Source organism: Fringilla coelebs (genome assembly GCF_963513975.1).
Source record: "Fringilla coelebs genome assembly, chromosome: 20".
Classification (NCBI taxonomy): domain Eukaryota; kingdom Metazoa; phylum Chordata; class Aves; order Passeriformes; family Fringillidae; genus Fringilla; species Fringilla coelebs.
The window spans coordinates 432,612-454,471 of NC_140046.1; the positions used below are offsets into that span (position 1 = coordinate 432,612).

Here is a 21,860-nt window from a genome sequence, read left to right on the forward strand (position 1 = left end):
CACAGCTAAGGAAGGAACTGGGAGCAGCCCCTCCCTGTGCCCCCCAGGCTGCTCCTGCTGGAGGGCACAGCCCCCAGAGCAGCCCGGTGGAAGGGCTCCTGGCTGCAGCGTCTGCAGAAGACACTGAGCACCGTGTGTGACAGACACACTCAAACAGACCGGCTCCAGAGGGGTAACACCTGAGCCACAGCCAGACCAAGAACTTGAAGAAATCCACAAAAGAGCAATGACCCAAGAGCAATCGGTGACAGGAGCCTGGAACACTGACCATGCCATCAACACATCAATGCACGAGTGGGTGGTTTTCCGAGACTCATTTATCAAGGAACAAAGCAAGCTATGGGTACAAGGAGTCTCTTGTACACCTCTCCCATCCATTGTGTGCCGTTGGCTATGAGCCAAACACTATTCTGTAATTGAGACAGCCCAAGTGAGTCACCTTTGGGCTCTTCCTGCCCAGCAGCCTGGCTGTGCAGGGGCAACTGGGGGCAGCATCAGCCACAGCACAGCTGACACAGAACGAGGTAGTCATGGCCATGACAGCAGCACAATTACATGGAAATTGTATTCCTGATCATTTGGGGTATTTCTCCCTGTGAACACAGGCCTCCTGAAGAGATGAGCTCCAAGATTTCAGCATCCAATTAAATTAGATCAAATCAGCAGAGGAAATTAGTCTTTACAGCATGAGCAGATCCTCAGAATTTTACTAGTAAATCAGTGAGCTAAATGTCAGCATTGATCATTAACATCGCTAATAAAGCCAGATTTGGGAGGCACAGCCACCAACATGTGCCACTCGCCCAATGCCTCCAGCACCTCCAGCACTCTGCTCAGCCCCAGCCCTTCCTGCACTCCCCGTGCAGAGCAAAGACCATCCCTGCAGCCTTTATGCCAACCAGTCACCACTGGAATCCTGCTGGGAAGCTCAGGATCAGGCCCAAACTTTAGCCTCAATGGAGCAATGCCCTTCCTGAGGGTGCTGCAAGGGATGTGGGAGGAGGAGGTGGGCAGCGAGGGGGTCATGGGGCAGGTCCCAGGGCCACAGGGGGTGGCAGCAGGAGCAGCAGCAGCACCTGGGCCCCAGCCACTCTTCCAGAGATGACACCATCTCAATTACCCGCCTCCCTCACACACCTTGTTTGATGTGAAAGCATTAAAAGACATATAATTTGCGGAGCTAAAACACAGGTATTATCTCTGACACATCCATACTACAGGGAACGTTCTGAAGTCAATCACATCCAGAGGTTTCCGCTGCTCTACAGATTTTTCCTTGCCTCTTGCTCCAAATAAGAAAAGATGGAAAATGAAGCAGTTTTTAGCTGTAGACCCACCATCTTCCTCTTCCAATCACCTCACACTGCGCAACCTCATCGATGATCGGGAACGGGAGACCCAGATCAGCTTGTCAGGGCTTTAGAAAGTTGACTCTGCATTCCAAACTGGAAAGGATTAACAGTATATTACTGGAGGAGAAAGGCACTGTCATGGTCAGTAACATATGAGAGGAATGAGACAGAACAGAGCCTGAAAGGACTGACCTTTGAGCCTTTGCAGAGACTCAGAATATAGCTCTGACCTATTCAAGTACCTGTCAAGCCTCTACACGTCTCTTCTGGGTGGGAGCCTGAGATGAGCCACGTTTTCACGACGGGCTTTGGAAGATGTGAGTTCCTTGGGTATGGCATGGGTCACCGAGAGCATCCCAAGCCCCATTGGAACTAAAACAGCTGAGATGGAGAGGGCCATTCCAGGGCAGGACCATGGCACGGGAGTGCCACTGGGCGCTGCGGCCGCCCATCCCTGCCGGAGCGCGGCGCCGGCCGGCGGCAGGAGCCCGGCCCTGCCAACTGGCAGGAAAAGCGACAGCCGGCAGGAGCGGCACAGTAATTAACAAAATTATCATCAGGAACAAACCACAGGCTTTGGCAGAATGCCTGCACCGCCACGCCGGCGCTGCCTACCCGGCTCTGGGCTCCTTGGCCCAGCAGACACGGGGCTGCTCACAGTCCCCAAATCACACCCGCCCTGGCGGCAAGTGAGCACACGGCCACGGCCGAGGGGAGGCCAGTGGGCACCCCAAGTGGGGCAAGAGCCCCTGCAAACCCTGCCTGGGTGACCTCAGTGACTGCTGCAGGCAGGGAGTGAACCCAGGGCAGATGGGCCTCAGTCACCGCAGCCATCAGGGCTCCCTCCTCCCATCAGGACAATATTTGCTCTCAGAAGGTGGCTGCTCTCCCAGCAACCACCCTCCGGCTGCAAACAGCTCCCAGCCTGACAGGCTATAAATATGGCAGGAGGAAAAACCAGCACAGTTTATTAGTTCTGAGACAGAGCTAAAAATAGACCCACGTGGGGCTGCTCAGTCCTCTGGGCAGATGTAATTGTGGATAATCTAGCTTTAAATATGGGAAGGCTGTCTGACAGCAACAACGACATTTTAGCGTACGGACGGGGCGGCACTCGTGCCGCTGCGCCACCTCCAACGTCACTGGGGAGCAGAGCCTGCACCGCCACATCCCAGCCCACCTCTCCTGCTCCCTGGCTGGGCTTCCCGCAGGAACAAACCCTCACATAAACCCAAATGTCTCCACCCCGCCACTCAGAGGAAAGCATACAGTCAAGTACCAAGGGGGAGCATCAGTGGAGCTCTGCCAGTACCCATTCTCCCAGCCTGAAATTTTATATAACTAAGGCTTACCAGATTAAATGGCTGAAACACTCCAAGTCCTCAGAGCTGACAGCACCTTCCTCCTCCTGTGAAAGCTTCCTCTGTCCCAGGCAGGCTGTGAGACGTGCTGGGAGGATGCTGTGTGGGTGCAGGGTTGGGTGTGGGCAGGCAGCCAGGGCGATAACTGCCCTTCCACGAAGAGGGAAGCACTCCCGCCTGCCTGCCAGAGATAGCAGGGAGTCGTTGGGACTGGCTGGATTTTGTCAATCTCCCACCAGTCCTTGGGCTGACGGGGAAGGACAGACCATGGCACTGCCACCGTCCTGGCAGGCAACTCAAGCAGCTGATGGTGAGCAGGGCTGGTGGCAGCCACCAGCCGTGGCAGCAGCAGAGGCCTGTCACCATCCCTGGGCACACACCTGCAGTTCCCTGGCACTGCAAGGGGCTTCATCCCAGCCACAGACCTGCTGCCAACACAAGGACTCATTTTGCCTGGCGTGCCATGCCCAGCCACGGCTCTTTGAGCTGCCACAACCCTGCACTCTGCTGGGTGCACAGCTAACACCCATCCAGCACTGACCCACGGCGAGAGACAGCCCAGCCTCCAGCTCAGACTGGTTTTAACTGAGTTTGAAGTTTTCTGCAAGTCCAGAGCATTCCTTGCACCCTGGCCCTGCAGGCTCAGTCCTTCCTCAGGCACACTGGCAGGAGGGGGGCACTGCCAGGCTCCAGAACTGGGACAGCCATGCAGGGCATGCTGCTGGTGGGGGTCCTTGCTGGGGTTTGCACTGGGCTGGCCCCATGCCCGTCAGCAATGGAGAGGAGCAGTTCCAAAGACACGGAGATGGGAAGCCTCCCTGTGTGCTGCAGCTGGCTGCTTTGCAGTAGTTTTGAAAGCATTTCCTTTGCATGTGCTTCTCCGGCTAAACATAATTGCAAAACATACATTTACATGCAATTATCCATTTATGAAGTGCTAATAAGTCAAAGGAATTTACTTAGATGCAATCTGCTTGCCAGACCTTGTCCTCACAGGACCCAAGCACAAACCTCCAAGATCAGGGCAATAGTCAGTGCAGCCAGCTCCAAGATGCTAAATCATTCCCACATCTTCCCATTAACTCAGCTCCAGCCCATCAAATATTAAAGAGCCTCAAGCCTGGACACAGCTCTTTTTACGAAGGTCGAGTCAATCTTTCATCTCTTCCCACCTTCATCCTCCTGCTCCCATCAGCAGAGGAGCATCACATGCTCTTTCATGTGAGTTCTGACAGCACACACACTGACTCCCAGTAATTGCTGTGCATGGCTCCTCCATTCCACAGAGACATGATTATTTTGGTGCTATTTTTGCTTTATAAAGCTAAAAGAAGAGGTGACTCTGCTAAAAGGGGGGGGGGGGGGCTTTTTCACTGATTTTTTTTTTTTGTTTAACACTCTGTGGTTTCTCAGTACACCCCATCAATGCAATGGGGTTATTTGCAATGAGCAAATAACCAGAGCACAAAGGCTGAGGAGCTGTCAGCAGGTAAAGGGTTGGTGAACCTCCCATGGGACATCACCCTACCAGTTTGTTCCACAGAGGAGGAGGAAGGGCCCCACGAGTCCCCATCCTGCTTTTCCACCTCCAGCATCCCCAACAGAAGGATTTTACAAGGCTAGGGGTGTTCAAGGGTCTCTGCCTGCTTTTTTGGGGACTCCTCCACTTGCTGGGCTGCTGGTGAGAGGCAAGCAAACCCACCTGGCTGGCTCACCTGGCCAGAACTGCTCTTTGACATGCAAAGATCCTTTGCAGGCTGATGTTTTCCTCCAGGGTGATCCTCCCACCAGGGAAGCAGCTTAGTTGCCATCTGCCTCAGGTCTTCCCTTCCCAGCAGCACAACCTGACTTCAAACACCCCATGTTTGACCAGGACTGCATGGAGCTGTGCCCCCAGGAGAACCAAGGGGACCCCAGGAGCCTGAAGACACTTCTAGCTCCCTAGAGACTTTATGAGACACAAGAAAACACCAAGACCAAGCCAAGGCTGGGGAGCTGCTTCTGGACACGATCCCCTTTTGCCAGCCCAGGGGATTCAGTAGCCCCAAGCACTCTCCCCTGAAGTGAGTAAGGAATAAAAATGTAACAGAAAAGTAGGGATCACAATGGAGTTGGTCCAAACCAAACCCAGGGTCTGCAAATGCCAAATCCCATTTACTGCCCAAGTGTCTCAGTCTCCATCCCACCGCTCCCTGGGGCCAGCCTCAGTAGCTCTCAACAGTCCCAGCACCCGAGCACAGCAGCACCAGTGCCCACTTCCACCCTTGGGGACATGCACCCCCAAAAACAGTCAGCAGAGTATCCCCAAGCCTCTCCCAGACTCTCCATCCCCCAGACACTGCCTTTGGGCAGGAGCATATCTCAGCCCCCCAGAGGAGCCCCTGGCTCCCCACGGCAGCCACAGGCTCAGCTTCCTCCTGCCGCAGGAGCGGGGGCTCCAGAGCCAGGGCTGGCCCGTGGCCAGGGCACCCAAACCCGAGGGGTGGGACGGGCACACCGGCTCCTGGCTGGGCGCCCACGCTCTCGGGTTCCTCTGCCCGGCAGGCACGGGCATGGCGCAGCTCCCTGGGGCAGAGCCAACCCAGGCTCCAGAGCTCCCCGGGCCCTTCACAGCGCCGAGCTGTTCGGCAGCAGCTGCCCGGGAATGCCCCAGCCCTGTGCAGCGCCTTCCCTGCCCTCCTGCAGCCCTGGCACCTTGGCCTGTCACCAGAGGGGTCAGCTGGGCCCTGCCTGCGCTGCCAGGCTCCCCACCACCCCCTCTCCCGACACTGCCCCTCCGCAGCGCCTGCTCGTGCTCTCCGGTCCCTCAGACACATCCACGGTTACCATAGGAACTAACGAAACCCGAACTGAAGAAGAAAACGGAGAGGCAGGCAGAGGGAGAGCTGCTTTGATGCCCCAGTGGCACCTGCGTGGGTGAGTTTATCCTGACCGTGTGCGGGCAGGCTGTCCCGCGGAGGACAGGCAGGGCGTGCCCCGCATCCCTCACCCTCCCAGCCCGGCCAGGTGCGCGGGGCCGGCCTCGCCGCCTCTGCCAGGCAGGGCTGATGTCTGCACGGCACGAAGCTCCCTCAGCTGCTCCGGGGCATGCGGAAAGCAGCTCCGATTTTCGGTAATAACTTATACAGGGAAAGAAAACTTCCGATGCCTGGTGCCTCTGTGCCACGGGTTAAACCAGGACACTCCGACAGAGGCTGCAGCAATAACAAGAGGGCGCTAAAAACCCGAAAGTTTGGGTTTATAATATTTTTATCATTTTAAAAGCTTTTACAAATACGAAACGTGGCTCTGGCTGAGCCCCAATTACAGAACCACTTAATGAAGCAGCCTACCCACAGACTAGAAGCACCACGGGGCTGTGGGAAGCATTAGCTGCAAACAGCAGTGGATGTTCATCAAAACCTCCAAGGAAACTCCCTCCTCTGGCCAGGGCATGAAAGGTAAGGATAGAGAGAGAAACGTGGCCCCGGATCCTCACCCTGCCCAGGCAGGAGCATGGCAGCATGCCCACAGCACTGGCACAGCATTCCAAGCTCCCTGGCACGGCGGAGAGAGGAGGATACAGGGGGGTTCTGCTGCAGAACTGCTGCAACAGCATTCAAAAAATATCAGGGCACAGTGTACAGCAGAGTGCAAAGAGCAGCTCAGTCCTTCTCAGCTTCACAGAAAAAGGAAAGTGCAGAGAATTCCCTCCACTCCCCAAAGTGGTAAGCATTGATTTAAACTTCTCATTAGTTCAGCACAACCTGAGCAATGAGCGTAGCACCAGCGGTTCTGCTGTGCCATTTACAACGGGCATTGGGCTCGCCCAGGCAGCAGCTCCCCCAGGCCTTCCGGATACTTTTCCATTAATGAATAATTTGCAAAATGATTATAGAGGGAAACCACATGAGCCATCACCCTATGCATTGCCTGGAGCCCAGGGGAGGCTTGGCCAGAGCATTTCTGCATCAGCACAGGGTGTAGCTGACAACACTGGAGCTGCACATGTGCTCACAAGGGGGAACCCCGACCTGGGGTTCCAGGAATCCAGGAATCCAGGATGCACAACAATGGGAGGGAAGGGCTCAGTACCCAGGATGTGCAGCCAGGAGGACAAAGCTGGTGGGAACAGGAGGCAGGTCCCAGACAGCCATGAGTGCTGGGGGAGCAGAGAGCATCAGTGCCACCACTCCCAGACCTTCTCCATCTTCTCTTCCCCACTAGCCAAGGACATACCCCAGCAGGGATGTGACCTCACACGGCTCACTCCATCACAGCACAGGATCTGGCACAGCAACCACCTTGCCAGAGCTGCACAACCCACACCACCCACCAGTGTGTAACAGTGTCCAGCAAGTGGCAAATCCACCATAGACCCACCAAGCAACACTGCCAGTCCACAGACTCTCCTGGACCCCAGCAGCATCTCCACCCCCTCCAGAGCCCCTCAGCAGCACAGGAGAGGAGCTGGGTCACTGGCACTCACTGTTCCACTGACACTCACCACCTCTCCAGATTGAAAAACCGAATACAAAACCTCCAGACTTCACTGGATTCACCCCCAGAAGCTCAGTGCCAGCCTGACCTGCTGATCCCCCCCCCCATTACCCCCGAGGCAGAGCCCTGTGGGCTGCCCCACGCACGCCTCAGCCCACCCATCTCACAGCGATGGTGTCACCGTGCTTGCTGCAATCTCCCAGCGCCTGATTCACTCCAGGCTCCAGGAGAACAGACTGTGGGACGTGCACCAACGCGTGTCCTGCGGTGGGCGGCCGTGGCTGGACTCCACTGCACCAGCTGGAGCCCAGCTCCCAGAAAAGCCCAGGGAGCTGGAGCCCAGCTCCAGTTCCCCACCCCGGGGAAATCAGAGCGCGAGGGAAGAGCCAGGTACTCACTTGATCTTCAGGCTGGCCAGCATTGTCTTGTCGATCCTGAGGAGAGAGCAGAGGAGGGTGTTACTGCCGGCACGGGGCTCCAGATGTAGCTGGGAGGGGGGTGGGCACTGGGGGCTGCTGCCAAACACGACCTCAGCACATCCTTTGGAGGTGCCAGCGCTCCAGCTGACACGACAATCGCCACAGCAAGATTTCATCGGGAAACAAAATCAACCAAGATTTAGCCCAAAATGAAGCCTGGCAGCGAGCAAGAAAAGATCCCCGTGGTTCTTTCCTGGTGCAGAACTGCTGCCTCCCAGTCTGGAATGCCAGAGGTGAGCTGGGAAGCAGAGGAGGGCACCGCCTGTGTCCCAGCTCTCTCCAAAGCACAGCCTCCACAAACCATGTATTTACAGATAATGGACCTGTGGCAGCCCTAATGGGCCAGGAAGATCCCCCCAAACCCCACATATTGCAACTCAGCCCCAGGCAGACAAAACACAGAGCAGCCCCATCACGCCCAGCCCTAGCTGGCTCATGTGGGACCAGGAGCCCCAGTTGCTTCACTCATTTCCCTGGCACTGGTAATGAGTGCTCATCTCCTCAGAATCATTGTGGTTACAGTCATATTAATATTAATTAATGCAAATCATAGTAATGTCTCAAAATGCAAAATAATGTCTTTTGGCAGTCACTGAAAATGCTCTCTTATCTGCCACATGGAACCAATTCCACATCTCAAAAAAAGACCAAACAGCAAAATAACACCCCCAACACCTTCTTGTTTTGCACTGTGATCACAGAGAACACAGTGTGGCCACAGAAATACAGCTTCCCCCCGCTTGCAGCTCTACCTGGTCGCCCCCAGGCTGGGCTGTGCTGTCAGGAGGGGCTGCACCTGCGGGTGGCACAGGGGACCGGGTCCTGAGGTGGCACAGGCTGAGCCTGGCAGGCACTCAGGCACAGGTGCCATCACCTTTCCCAGGGTCCCTCACTTGCAGCAGCCTCACTCTCCCAAAACCCCATGGCCATGGGAGCTCTGTGCCAGGCATTTCCCCAAGCATCAGCTTCCATGCTCTGCTCTGGAGAGCCAGCATGCTGCTGCTCCTAAAAATAGATCTAGGGCACCTGCTACTGTGGCTTAATACCTTACAAGCCTTCCCAGACCTTGTTCATCATTAAATCACGTTGAACGTCAGAGCATGCCGGGGAGCAGAGCTGTTTCCAAACCCAGTGCAGAGGCAAAGCAACCCAGGGACAATGGGTGGCTGGGGCAGCTCCCGTGGGACCTGTCCCTGAGTGAGGGCTGCACCAGGGGCTCCATCCGGAGCCACGGGAAGAAAAAAACAGTTGTAGTTGTTGTTATTTGGCCTTTTAGAGTGAGAAGGGGAGAAAAAGAAACAACAACAACCAAAAAAAAAAACCAAACAAACAAACAAACAAAAAAAAAACCCAACAAACCCACACAGGAAATAAACTCCCATGTTGGGGAAACCGCAGTTGCAGCGTGACTGTGAGAGCCGTTTGTCCGCCCTGCCCTGCCCTGCTCCAGAGGCGGCAAAATGAAACTGCCCACACCCCAAGCCCTGGGGCTCCGCGGCCCTGGGCTCACCAGCTCCGGGGGCAGCACCAGCTCGGGGAGCAGCGCTCACGGCGGCTTTGCACACTATGAGCATCCCTACAGCCAGACCGGGGCACCACGTCTGTGCCCCAGGACGAGCACACTGCTCCGGGACCTCGCCGGCAGCAGATGCCGCTGGAGGAGAGTTTAAAAAATATTATTTTCCCGCCCAGCAGAGGCTGGAAATAGCGAGTGCAGCCACAGCAGGAGGTGGCTGGGTGCGCCCAGGCACCTCACACGCAGCCCCACAGGAAGGGTGGGTCGGCCGGGACCGTGAGAAGAGGCAGGTGCAGGTATGGGGCTGTGGCAGGTCTCTTCTGTTCCAGTGCACGCCCAGGGAAGGGCTCTCCGGCAGCCCGCAGGGCTTTCCAGGCGGCGCCTTCCCAGGGAGCCGGGGAGCAGCGCACCGACGCCTTGGGAGCAGCCCCCAGCCCACAGCTCCACGCTCTCACCGTGCAAGTACTGGCGCGGTGCCTAAAGGAAAGCCCCTGTCCTGATTCCCCAGCCCCAACTGCAAGCACAGCCCCCAAGAGCCAGTGCAGCCCCCCTAAAGCTGCCTCGGCCCCCCTAAAGCTGCCTCGGCCCCCAAGAACCAGCACAGTCCCCCAAAAGTGGGCAGAGCCCATTTTTCTCAGTGACTCTCCAGCTCGTGATTTTCTTTTCCCTGCAACTGCCAAAGCACAGAAAGAAAAAAACATCCAGAGCAGAGCCCAGCTGGCCCTGGATGCCCTGCCAAGGAGGGTCACGGCTCTGCTCCACCGCAGAAGCTCCTGGGATGCCCCCGGGCAGCCAGGGCCCCAGAGCCACTGTTCTCCACAGGATCGTGGGACAGAGCTGCCCAAGAGCTGCAATTTGACCACCCCAAAATGAGCCCACATATCACAAAACTTATTTGTACAGAAGTCTATCCAAGTGCTCCCTTTGCCTTTGTAAGTAAAGAAAACCCAGTCTGGCCAAGGCGGCTCTCTTGGCTTCATCGAGGCTCTGCTCCATCCCAGGGAACCCTGCCGAAAGCCTTGGCGCTCCAGCTGCCCTCCCGGTGCCCTCGCAGTTACTCAGCATTTCCCCCGGCCGGTCTCAGGCAGCTCTAAGTCCCCGGCACCACACTCCCCTCAAAGCCCACTGTCCAGTGCCTGCAGCCCCTGCGGAACGGGGAGCGTGCAGAGCAGCCTTTTGCCCCAAACACCACCACATGGAACAGGCATAAAACACCTCGGAGAGGAGTCCTGAAGAGAGGGCAGAGGGAGAACCGTGTCGTTTCCTTAAGCTGTTTCCCTACAGATGAACACCTCTCAGAGAGAAGCGACAGGAGCAAAGCGTCCCGCTGAGCTCGGGGCGCAGGCAGCAGCCGTGGGGCTCTGCTGAGGACCGACAAGGAAAGGATGACTCCTGGAGATGCCAGGAACCTGCCCCGGACCGGGAGGGAGCTTGCTGCACACCCCAAGGTGCTCAAGGTGGCTGCAAACATCGCTGTCTGAGTACGGGAGGAGCAGGCAGCAGGGAAAGGGGCGAGAGAAAGGTGCGCGGGCAGCCCCTCCTGCAGGTATCGTGCCCGCAGGAGCCGCCGGGGCGCTCCCTTCCCTGCCCATCAGCCGCGGAGCTCACGGGGCGCTGCTCAAGGGCTGAAGTTGTGCCAGGCTTGCTGCGGGCGCTGGGGCAGGAAGGTCCTTCCCGACCCGCACGGTCGGGCTGGCGCGGGCCGAGGGAAGGGCTCTGCCCGAGGGCACGGCGCCCAGCGCCCGGTGATTCCTGCTCCGACAGGAGGGGAGGAAAGCGTCCCACGCGGCTCCCAGCAGAGCGAGGGAGGCAGGGAGGAAGGGGAAGGCACCCACCAGCCGTAGCCGCCGAAGGAGACGCTGCGCTTCCTCTGGAACATGTTGGTGGCTCGGTGCTGTCAGGGCACTGCGGGCGCGGGGACAGCGGGGACGGGACAGCGGGGACGGGACAGCGGGGACGGGACAGCGGCAGCCGTGCGGGCACGGCCGGAGCGGCGCTGTGCCGGGCGGGGGGACCCCAGCACGCCCCGGTCCGCTGCTCCCAGCGCAGCAGCGCATGCACACGCGCACACAAAAACACCACAAAAAAAGTCATTTCCTTTTCTTTTCGTGGCCACAGGCTTTTCGCAACCTCACGCTGCAAATATCGTATTTCTCCTAATGGCAGGACCGCCAGCAGTGCCGCACGGGCAGCGGGGCTGAGCCACGGCCACCGTGCCACCCACAGACACCGTGCCACCCACAGACACCGTGCCCTGAGGCTGCCCCAGCCACTAAGGCCCGACCCAGAGGGTCGCTGGTGGCAGCACGGTGCTCTGCCTCTTCCTCTCTGTCCCCGAAATGGCAGCGCTGCAGTCACAGCATCAGGCTGGCTCCCTGGTAGGGGAACCCCCACCCAGCCCTCCAGTGCCCCTCAGGGGACATCCCACCAAAGGCATCAAACCTCAGTAAGCAAAACCCCATCACTTCATCTCTCATGGCAAACAGATCCCACCATGCCAGAGCCCAGCAAGGCATCTCCCATTAGCTCCCATGCAGCTTCTGCCTGTGGCACAGGTTTTCCATCCTCTGGTTCCCTGGCAGCTCTGTAAAGCTGAAGTGGCATCTGCAGCCTGACCACCACCCAGACTCCCCTGTCCTTTAACAGCCAGGCTTTAAAAATCCCACGGGAATGGAAATGCTGACATCTAGCTGGGTATGAGCTCCCATCCATCACAAATCCCCAGAAAACAGATGCTGCTCCCTGCACCACACTTTGGGCATTGTAGGGCACAGCAGAGCCGTGGGGAGATGAGCCCTGGTGCAGGGGTGGGCATGATGCCCAGAGGCTGAGTGTGGTGCCCAGGTGTCCTCACACCTTTCACCTCCCCAAACCAACCACCAGCACCCACCTGCACCCACTCAGAGCTGGGCTACACCAGGGGATCACCACCACTGCAGCTCAAAGGCCAGAAAGAGCCTCTGACTGCCAAGGTCCAGCCAGATCACTCACCTCCTACCCCACTGATCCAAGCCAATGCCTGGTGTGGACTGACAGCATCCCCTTGCCCTGGCACTCCATGCAGTGCTGGCTCCTGGGTCAGAGGCAGCTCTAGCCCAGCATTCTCATACAAGCACCCAAAAGCTTTAAATTGAGAGGCACTTGAATTCTATCTGATGTGTGAAAAAAGGGGTGGGGAGAGAGAGTGTATAGGGAGCTGGAGAGAGAAATCACTCAACACCAGGGAAAAAACTTGGACTGAAATCCAGTTATTTCAACTCCTACTTTCTGCCCACAGCCTTAAAGGGATGAAACGATGGAAATTCTTTTCATTTTAGAGCTCTTAAGGACATTATTAAAAAAAAAAATGCTGCAGGCTTTGAAGCCATAATTCAGGTGCTACAAAATATCTGGAGCAGTCATTTGCTTGGAACACGTTTGCTCCTGGCCTGCATGATCTGTGTCAAAGCTCTGCCCCAATAGCAGTGTGACGTTATCCTCTCGCTTCATCTTCCCCCAGGTCATGTCTTCCTTACACTCCTCCCAGCTGATTTCTGCCCAGCTCTACCGAGCTGCTCACAATTAAAATGTCTGAGAACAAAAGCTTTGGGTGTAGCCAGGCTCTTCCACACACTGGAACGAGACCCAGTGTGGCTGCTCCAGCACAGCCCTGGGTGCAGAGGTGTGGGACACGGGGTGACAGTGGCTGTGGGAAGCACTGACCTTAGCCGGTACCATGCCAGAAACAACTTGGAGAGCCCCAGAGACACAGCCAGCTTTAGACCTTTCCCCTTTTCCCCTTGCAGCACCATCTGCTGCATCTTGTTCTTGTTCTGCTGCTTTGGCCCTGCGAGAGCTCGCAGCCACCGGGGGTGACACGGACACAGGAAGGGTGACAGGGACACGCCCAGCAGGGCAGGACCTGGTTCCCCCTTGCCAGAGCTCACCTCAGTCAGTAGGTCATTGTCACTCCTGCAGCTCTTCCTCGTGTCACACTAAAGCACAGGGTAACCCCCGTGCCTGCCCCAGGATTTCAGAGCACAGGGGGGCAGGACCCTGGGGTGGCCATAGGGAAGCATCTCCGTTTCCTGCTGTCCAGGAGGGAGTGGGGCAGCCCCTGCACAAGCCCACCTCACCCTGCCCCAGCAGCTGGGGATACCCGTGGCTGGCAGTGGTGGAAGTGGAACTCTTCCTGCTCCCCATCCCCACACAACTGACAGCCCCCCAGGGCCACATCAGCTACCACAGATCCAGGTGGCACGCTGCATTTCAACCAGGCAAAGGTTAAAAATGCACCAGGGGCCCAGCCTCAGCTGCCCCGAGGCCACCAGCCTCCCTCGCTCCCGGGTACCACACCACAGCCTGCCCAGCACCGTCGCACCCGCAGGGGCGTGCCTCCAGAAATAGTCTCTGCAATGACATTTTCTCACTTCCCCTCTTCCCCCCCGAGGTATTTCATGCAGGCTCAAAAACAACAAGGAGAAAAACCTTCCTACTTTCAGAGCAGGCACAGGCAAATCATAACCAAGCAGCCAAAATTAGGGAACAAAACCCTGGGGGAGGACGACTCCTCAGTACCATCTGCGCCAGTCTAAATTAACATCTCCCAGGGGCCTCTGCCAGAACCAGGATCCCATTGCTCCAACCAACCTGGTGAGCAGCCCCTGCCTACTGGGAACAGTGCCACACTGCTGGTGACACCACAGAGCAGGATTGTGCCCAGCAAGGGCAGCATAATTCTTCCCTTCCTTACTGGGATTGCATCATTAGTGCTTTAATATTGCCTGAAGCACTCTGAGGGCATTCAGCTTCCTTTTATGATTCTAAAGAAGGTTGTGGGCACCCAGAAGTATTAGATTTTGTCCTGACAGGAAGAACACGCCGTGCGCATCATCAGCTTGACCTACAGAGCAAAGGAAAACAGTGTCCAAATTACCTCTGACTCAGTTCATGGAATATTTAAACACTATTTTCTCCCCTTTATGGTACTGCTGAAGTGAAAAGAGAAACTCGATGTCTTAAATGCAGCTTCCCACAAATCCCAGCTTGGTCTTAGGGGTGGCTCTTCACTGTTCAACAGCTTCAGACCAGAAGGACTGGGAGGCTCCTTCGGCCACCACACCGGGGAGGTGAGGCTGTGTGTCACCCAAGAGGACAGCTTCAGACAAAGGATGGGAAAGCCAGAGCCCTTCCTGAGCCCAAGGCCATGCACAGCTCCAGCTGCAAACCATGCTTCAGCTCCTCTTCCACATTCTTGAGAAAATTGATGGCTCATGGACTCATCCCTATGTCCAAAGTGATCTGACCACTCCTGCTCATTTCTGTGGAAATGGCTGAAAAACAGATCCTGGAGGGAGCCACCACGTGACCCGCAAAGCATCACTTCTCAGCAGTTGGCACAGAGGGATACTTACACCCAGGTATGACAGCACCAGCTTTCCCAGCAGCCCAGGAAGCACCCAGCCCAGAGGAGAGAAACCCAGGAAACCAACGGGTGCTGGCTGACAGCCTGGCCCCCGTGCTGGCCAGGTGTTTGTGACCCCCAAGGCCCCACTGGCCTCTCCCACCATCACATGAACCAGCTCTTTGCTGCAGAGGGACACAGATCATGTCTCATCACAGCCCTGTGTGCACAAACTCATCACATGGGCTCCCAGGCTCATTGAATTCTTCTCAGCCCACTGAATTTAATGTACAGGGTTGTTTGTTTCCTCAAGGCCACCCATTTTAGAGTCCTGCCTTGCTAGCAAGGGCATGAAATTCCTCTCTCCTGAAAAGGCTCTCTCTAGGAAAAGCCTGTTCAAGCACACAGATTTTCTGTGCCTGTTTTCTCCACCTCTTCCAACCGCCCCCTTCCCGTGCCGGTGGGGCCTGAGGGAGGATGCTTCAGGGAAGCAGCAGAGGCTCACATCCTCATGCAGTCTGCCTCCCCAGGACCCAGCAGGAAGGTTGCTCTGGGCATCCACACAGGGCACACATGGGTGCCCTGCTCAGGATGCTCCAGAGACAGGGCAGCCCCGCTGCCGCTGCTGTGCTCCCTCTGTGCCTGTGGCATCCCTGCTGCAGGCAGACAGCAGCTGCCATGCCAGCAGCATGTCCTGGCCGCTGTCACCATGGCTACCTGAACGTCCACGGTGCTCCTCTGCCCAGGCAGTGCAGGGGCTGCTGGAAGGAGGATGCACTGGGGCAAACCTCCACAAAAACCTGCTCCCAGTGGCAGGCTGGCACTGGCAGCTGTGCCAGGAACTGGAGAGTGTTTGGCCCAATTCACACAACAAACAAGGAGCAGGGGGGTGGCTGCAGCCAGTGAAGAAATTGTGGAGAGACAGAAAAAGAACAGCTTAAACTGAAAACCAGGGCTGGGAAAACGTGGGGGCGGGATGAAAGCATGGGAATGAGAGAGACCTGAACATGCTTTGGCTGGAAATTAGGAGGTTGCTAATTTTCAATACAATCAATCTCTGGAACAGTTTCCTAATTATGGAAATAAAGGAATCAAAAATACCCCAACGACCTCATCGAGACTCAGAACATTTAAGATGTTACACAAGATGATAAAGTCTAGTGTCCCTGTCCATAGGAGGGGGTTTGGAACTGGGTGACCTTTACAGTCCCTTCAAGCCAAACCATTCTGCGATGCTGTGATCCTGCAATGCCCACAGCAGCAGGGCACTGGGCTCACTGACCCAGCATGTGTCCTGGCACCTTCCCCTGACCAGGGCTGCTCCTCTCAGACACCCCTGCCCTGCACCCCGGCCTCAGCAGCAGACAGGGAATCCGTGGCTGCCCGAGGCTGAGCTGCATTGGCACAAGGTCAGACCTCAGCAGCCAGGGCTCAGGTTTGAGGCCAAACCCGTGCATGGACACTCTGAACATTGCAAACAAGCCACACGGGGCTTGGACTCGAGCTTTTCCAAATCCTGCTACATCTTGCCAACATCACCTCTATTTTTCAACCATTTTGGGTGGATTTTTCAGGAGCCAGGCTGAAACCAAATCACAGTCAAACAACAGTCCTTCTGGCATCCAGCTTGGAGGCAGATGTTAACTCCAAGCAAGGATTCATCTACCCCCACAAAACTGCAAAACTGTCTGTGGAGAATGAGCTGTTTTTAGCTCCTGGAAAAAATGTCTCTCCTCCTGTTGCTGCTGAAGTCCTGTTCCTGTTTCCACAGCAGCAGCATCCACCAACCACCAGAGCATCTGACCAGGTACACGACAGGCAGCAGAGGGCCTCTCTGAGCAGCCCTCGGGACCCTGCTACCTCACAGATATGCCTAGGGATGAAGGGAAGGAAGGATGATAAAACAAACAAGCAAAGAAAAAGGCATTTTTGCTGCTATGGTTATCGTCTCTAGCGGGAGGAGCCGGCAGCAGAGGGAGAATGCAGTATCTGTGAACGTGGTGCGAGCCGGCTGCCCGCAATCACACCGCGTGTCGGTGCAGCTCCACGCCAGGCACATCGGTGCTCTGCCTGCGGGATGAGCAGGATGGAGGGAAACGCTCAGCCTGGTGAGCAGACATTGCACCTCTTTCCTGTCGCGGAGGAGCTGCAGCCTCGCACAGGGGCAGTAGAGTGGAGGATGGCCCCAGCGGACTGGCGTGGGGCATGAAGAGACCCTCACACGTTCCTTTTCCGTGCAAACACCTTTGCGCTCCCAGCGAGGCGGTGCCCGGGGGAGGCAGGACAAAGCCCCCGAAATGCCACCGGACCCCACCACCCCGACCCCCGAGGACGGCAGGCAGAGCCCCGCACGGACTGCTGGAAATCGCCTCCTCGAACGGTCAATATTCTAAGAGCGGTGCTGGCAGCCACTTCCCCGTCCTCCCGCACATGGGTCCCGGTCCACCGTCCCCAGCCCTGAGCCTCCGGACAACGCCCGGCTCCCGGCCCCCAGCCCCGTCCTGGCACCGCGGCTGCCAGCGGAGCGGCCGAGAGCCGTGAGGGCACCTCGGCCGCGGGGCTGCCCTGCGGGAGCACGTACGTACCGCCGAGGAAGGAGCCGCAGCCCCGCCGTGCCCGCCGCTCGCCGCCTGCGGATCCCGCCGCGGTGACGGAGCGGCCCGCGCGGGGCGGGGCAGCGCGGTGCGGGGCCGTGCGGGGCGGGGCGCCTTCCCCGCCCGCCGCCGCAGCTGCGGGGGCACAGCCTGGTTCCGCCGCCCCGTCCTGCCAACGGCACTAACGCAGCCCCGCCGCGGCTGTCTGCTCGCTCCCTTCCCGCCGAGCAGCCGCTGCGGCGGGCGGCCCGGCCCGCAGCATCCCCGTGCCCCAGCGGTGCCCGCAGCATCCCCGTGCCCGTCCCTGCGCCCCAGCGGTGCCCGCGGCTGCTCCTGCCTTGGGAGGCAAGCATTTTACTCCAATGAGAGAGATACAGACACCACCATTGGTCACTAGTGTCCTACAGACTCTCCAGACGGCTCCAGGTAACTTCTCAGGGGAAACTTCCAGATAACTTTTCCTCTGGGAAATCAAACGAATCCAGGGAAATCAACCCCCTCGGGAAATCGAATTAATCTAGTGAAATTAACCCCAACAGCACTTAACATTAATTATAAATGATGTTACACGCATTCCAGTTGCACGTGCCAAATGAAACATGCTCATCGGGCGCGAGGCTAACGCAACCTCTGAAAGCAATTTGCAAAAATTAGTTAAAATCAATAATCAGCACAGTCATTCCAGTTTCTGGAAAGCCTCTCCAGCGGCAGGCAGAGGAATTCCCATCGCGGGATGCAGATGGCAGCAGTAAGCGTGTGTGCCGTGGCTCCTGCCGGGAACAGCTGGCACCTCCCTCATGCCCCTGGAAGTCTCTCCCAAATGTGAATGTCACCTCCTTCCACCCCACCATGCTTGCCCTGCATGAAGAGTACCCACAGCCCTTCCTGTCCTGGGAAATCCAAGTATTTTGGGCACCCCCTTCCTCTGCAGCCACCCTCCTACTGTTCTCATCCATGCAATTCCAGGCAGATAAATACTTCAGGGCTTTAAGGGCTCTTGGAGCAAAACTGCTGCTGAAACAGAGAGGGAAGAGCCTTTAGTGCCACAGCCACTCAGGGACTCAGCATGCTCCAGAGCTCTTTGCAGGCCAGAGAGCAGATGCTGCGCTGTGTGTGTCTGGAGGCCCATGAGGTTTTTATGTTAATGGTGTTTTATCATCAAACACGGGGTGGGAACTGACAGCAATGCATATGCATCGGCAGGGAAAGCCACAGCACATGCCTGGGATGTAGCTCCCAAGGGGAGAGTTTAAGCTCCAACCAAAATCAGGGAATCAGAACAGATATTTTCCAATGATCACTGATGGCTGGGGGAAACACAGCCCCTAGCTACCATCTGTTTTTAAGTAAATCTCAAGTGCTGCACGCATAAAGCAGCTCCTCAACCAAAGCCATGGGGATGATTACAAGAAGAGTTTGGGCAGTCAGGTGATAATTTGTCCTTTCCACTACTTTAAACCAAACAGCTCTTATGTGGTGTTTGCAGCTCCTGGTGCAACCGCTGTGCCTGGCACTTTATTTTAAAGCAAAGCCCAAGATGCTCATGTGTCACAGGGCTCCCAGACAGGCTCAGAAGGCCCGAGTCAAAACCACCAGGGCTTGTGCAAGGGCAAGCAGCAGGGTGTGCCAGCGCTCCCCACAGTGCCCAGCCCTCACCCCGCAGCCCCCTCACCTGCTGGGGGAGCCCAGGTCTGCCCGGCTGACGATGCGGTGCTGCTGGGGTGAGTAGAGCCACTGGAAAGCCGTCAGCGTCCTCTCCTCAATGCGAAAGCGGCCCTCTCGCACGTACCTAAAAATAAACCAAGGGAGACTGAAATATTCATCAGCCCTGGATTGCAGGAGGGAGCGCAGCACGCAGGAGCGGCTGGCTCTGCACCACCACGTTCCTCAGGGCAGCAGAAAATCCCTTTACAGCCCCTTATCTGCCCGATCCCTGTGCCACCCCCACCCTGACTGCCCCCCCCGCCCACGCACCCATGGCCATGTCTGGCACAGGGCATCCCTTGAGACTGACCCCAGGGAGGGTCCCAGCACCCTCCTTGGGCATCTGTGGGGCCGCTGCCGGCTGCAACCCCTGTACAGCCCCGGGGGACAGAGCCCCCAACCCGCTCAGGGCCTCAGACCAGACCCACAGGCCCCCGTGACCGCCTTGTGCACGAAAGCAAAGCACAAACATTCCCAAAGCAGCACAGGGCATTCCCTCGTAAAGCCCCAGGGGACAGAGGTACAGCACCCCCTTCTCAGCCCCATCATCTTGGGGTACAGCCTGCCCCAGCACACACCCACCCCCAGGTCAGCCCCGTCCCCAGCCTGTCCCTGGCTCCAAGGCCTTTCTAGCATCACTTCAAATGCCAGGCCAGATGTTGAGGCTTATCCAGTAATAGTCGAGTGAATTGATGGTTATGAATTTGATTAGAAGAGTATGGGTTCCTGTTAAGTGAGCAAAATTCTGATAACTGCAGTTGTTTCCATATTTTGGAACAAAATCCTGTTGCCTGCCTCCGTGCCAGCAGCCAGCTGCGCTTCATACACACTCCTCTGAACGTGAAATTTCATCAGCAAGTAATTAATAAGTTAAAGCCCCTGTAGTACTGATTGGAGACACAGGCACACACAGCTGCAGCAGCCACGAACCTCAGCCAGAGCTGGAGAGGGCTCCTGTCCCTTCCTCTGCATATGGATGCCCCGGGAGGTTCATTCCCAATGTTAAGCCCAGGGATGTGCCCACCCTGTCTGGATGGGGCTGAGGGGAGGTTCCACTGTGCCATGAGCTCCCCACGTGCTGCTGCGGGGCTCTGTGACCTGCCCGAGCCCAGCCAGCCCTGCGGGTCCTGTGGAGCTGGGGGCAGTGACAGTGCAGGAACTGTGACTTCACACTGCAGCTAAAGGAAACCCAAAAGGCTCCCTGAGTATCCCCAGCACAGAGTGACCTGCCAATTTTCTAGTTAAAAGCAACCAAGCAGGGTGCAATGCCAGTGCTCCCTGCAGCTCTGGGGTATGATAACTGTGCACAGAGCAGAGGCAGGGAAGCCAGGGTGTCCCTTGGGAAGTGGTGGTGAGGCAGTGAGGATGCAGAACAGCAGGGCCATGCAGCTGCTGTAACAGTTTGTTCAAGTGTGTGAGGGAAATAAGCGTCCCTCGCTGCAAGGAGCGGGGAAAAGGGAGGGAGAGAGGAAAAATCTTCAGTGATTCCCACTCTTGCCCTGGTTTGAGGGGCTCCCACCCACAGCTGGGGCGCTGGCACCCAGCGCCGGCCTGGCTCGGGCTCTGCTCCCGCCCGGGAACCAGCCCGGGCCCGTCCCGTCCCTTCCATCAGCAGCCGCCCAGCCACAGCCTGGCGTCGCCGCAGCGCCCTGCTCAAAAGTCACAAGCTTCGGACGTCACAAACTGCACAATTCAACATAAAAGAACACAGACAAAGCTTGTTCTCAATGTCAGCCCGTCCCGGCTGCTCCGGGCACAGACAGTGCCCTGTCTCAAGCCCCGTCCCCGCACGCCAGAGACCGGAGTCGCCCCAGCACGCCACGCGAGTCCCGGGGACTCCCCCGGAATGAGGAGACCCCGGCATCCCGGCACGCTGCCGCTCCCGCTCTTCCTCCTCAGCGGGCAGGACCCTTTCCCAAGTGCAAAGTCTTCGGGGTCTGACTCTCCTACCTCTGCCAGCGATCCCCCTCCCAGCACCGACCCGCCCCCTCCCTGCACCCCTGTGTGTCCTCCCGGCTGGAGCAGGCGCTCCGCCGGGACCCCCGCTCCGGCCGGGACCCCGCGGCACCCCTCGGAGCGCCCCGCAGCACCCCAGATCCAGGGCGACGTCCCGTGTCCCCTCAATCCTACCCGGGTCCCCCAGCCCGGGTTCTCCCCCTCTCCCGGGCTGGGAGCATCCCCACGCCAAAGCCCAGACCCCTCGCAAGCTGAGCCCCTCCGGTCTCCAGCTCGGGTCCCCCTTGCCGAGAAAGCCGGGACCCCCGGGCCCGCCGCACTCACCAGCGCACCAGCTCCCACCGCCGCTCCCCCGCCGCCTTGCCCGAGGCCATCCCGGGGGTCCCGCCGGGCGGGGGGAGCCCGCAGACCCCGCTCGGAGCCGGCGGCGGTTCCTCAGCAGCGGCCCCGGGGCTGGGGCGGCTGCGCCGGTTCCCGCGCCAGTTCCTGCGCTCCCGCCCCCTCCGGCGGCCGCGGGACCCGGGGGGCCTGGCCCGGGCAGGTGCGGGGGGGCCGCACGGCTCGGCCCGCTTATGTAAAGCGTTATGCAACGCCCCCACCGGGGCGGCCCCGAGGGGCACACAACGCCCCCGGTACCTCTCTGCGGACCCCGGAGTCTCGCACCGACCAGCTGGACCCCATCCACGGCTCCAGGAAACGTACGTTTGCCAGCCTCTTAAACACTCAGAGCAAGTCGCGCTGAGCATCCCAAAGTGCCTCGGGAACAGCCACCGGGGGAAAGATCCCCCCGACGGGACCCTGGCATCCCGGTCCTCCCCAGCCCCTCACTCACCCAATCCCGCTCAAGCGCTCAGGGGCGGGCGGAGGCCTCACCTGCCCGGCCGGGGGCCTGGACCCCGCCCCTGGTCCTGCCACGGTCCTTGCTCGCTGTCAGAGCACCCACCCAACCCACCTGGCAGAACCGGCAGGACTATTCTCCCATAAATTCAAAGTAAAACCTGCCCGAGCCGGAGCTTCCCTCCCAGAGCCCCTGGGC

General features: G+C 58.0%; 1 protein-coding gene across 11 annotated transcripts in view; it reads right to left on the reverse strand.

Moving 5' to 3' along the window:
• The window catches only part of RAP1GAP2 (RAP1 GTPase activating protein 2), a gene marked incomplete at its 5' end in the record, with an annotated part of 52,612 nt that extends 31,288 nt beyond the window's left edge, over positions 1–21,324 (reverse strand). For 3 of the 11 annotated variants that reach the window (XM_084219227.1, XM_084219224.1, XM_084219210.1), the window contains 3 exons: positions 7,591–7,626; positions 18,837–18,953; positions 21,149–21,324. In XM_084219227.1, coding sequence (XP_084075353.1) covers positions 7,591–7,626; positions 18,837–18,953; positions 21,149–21,198 — 203 coding nt within the window. Of the gene's footprint in view, positions 1–1,337; positions 1,446–2,704; positions 2,813–7,590; positions 7,627–11,022; positions 11,067–18,836; positions 18,954–21,148 lie in introns of those variants that run through there. The other 8 variants (XM_084219228.1, XM_084219225.1, XM_084219221.1 and 5 more) reach the window with 5 other exon arrangements.
• Positions 21,325–21,860: the final 536 nt, after the last annotated feature.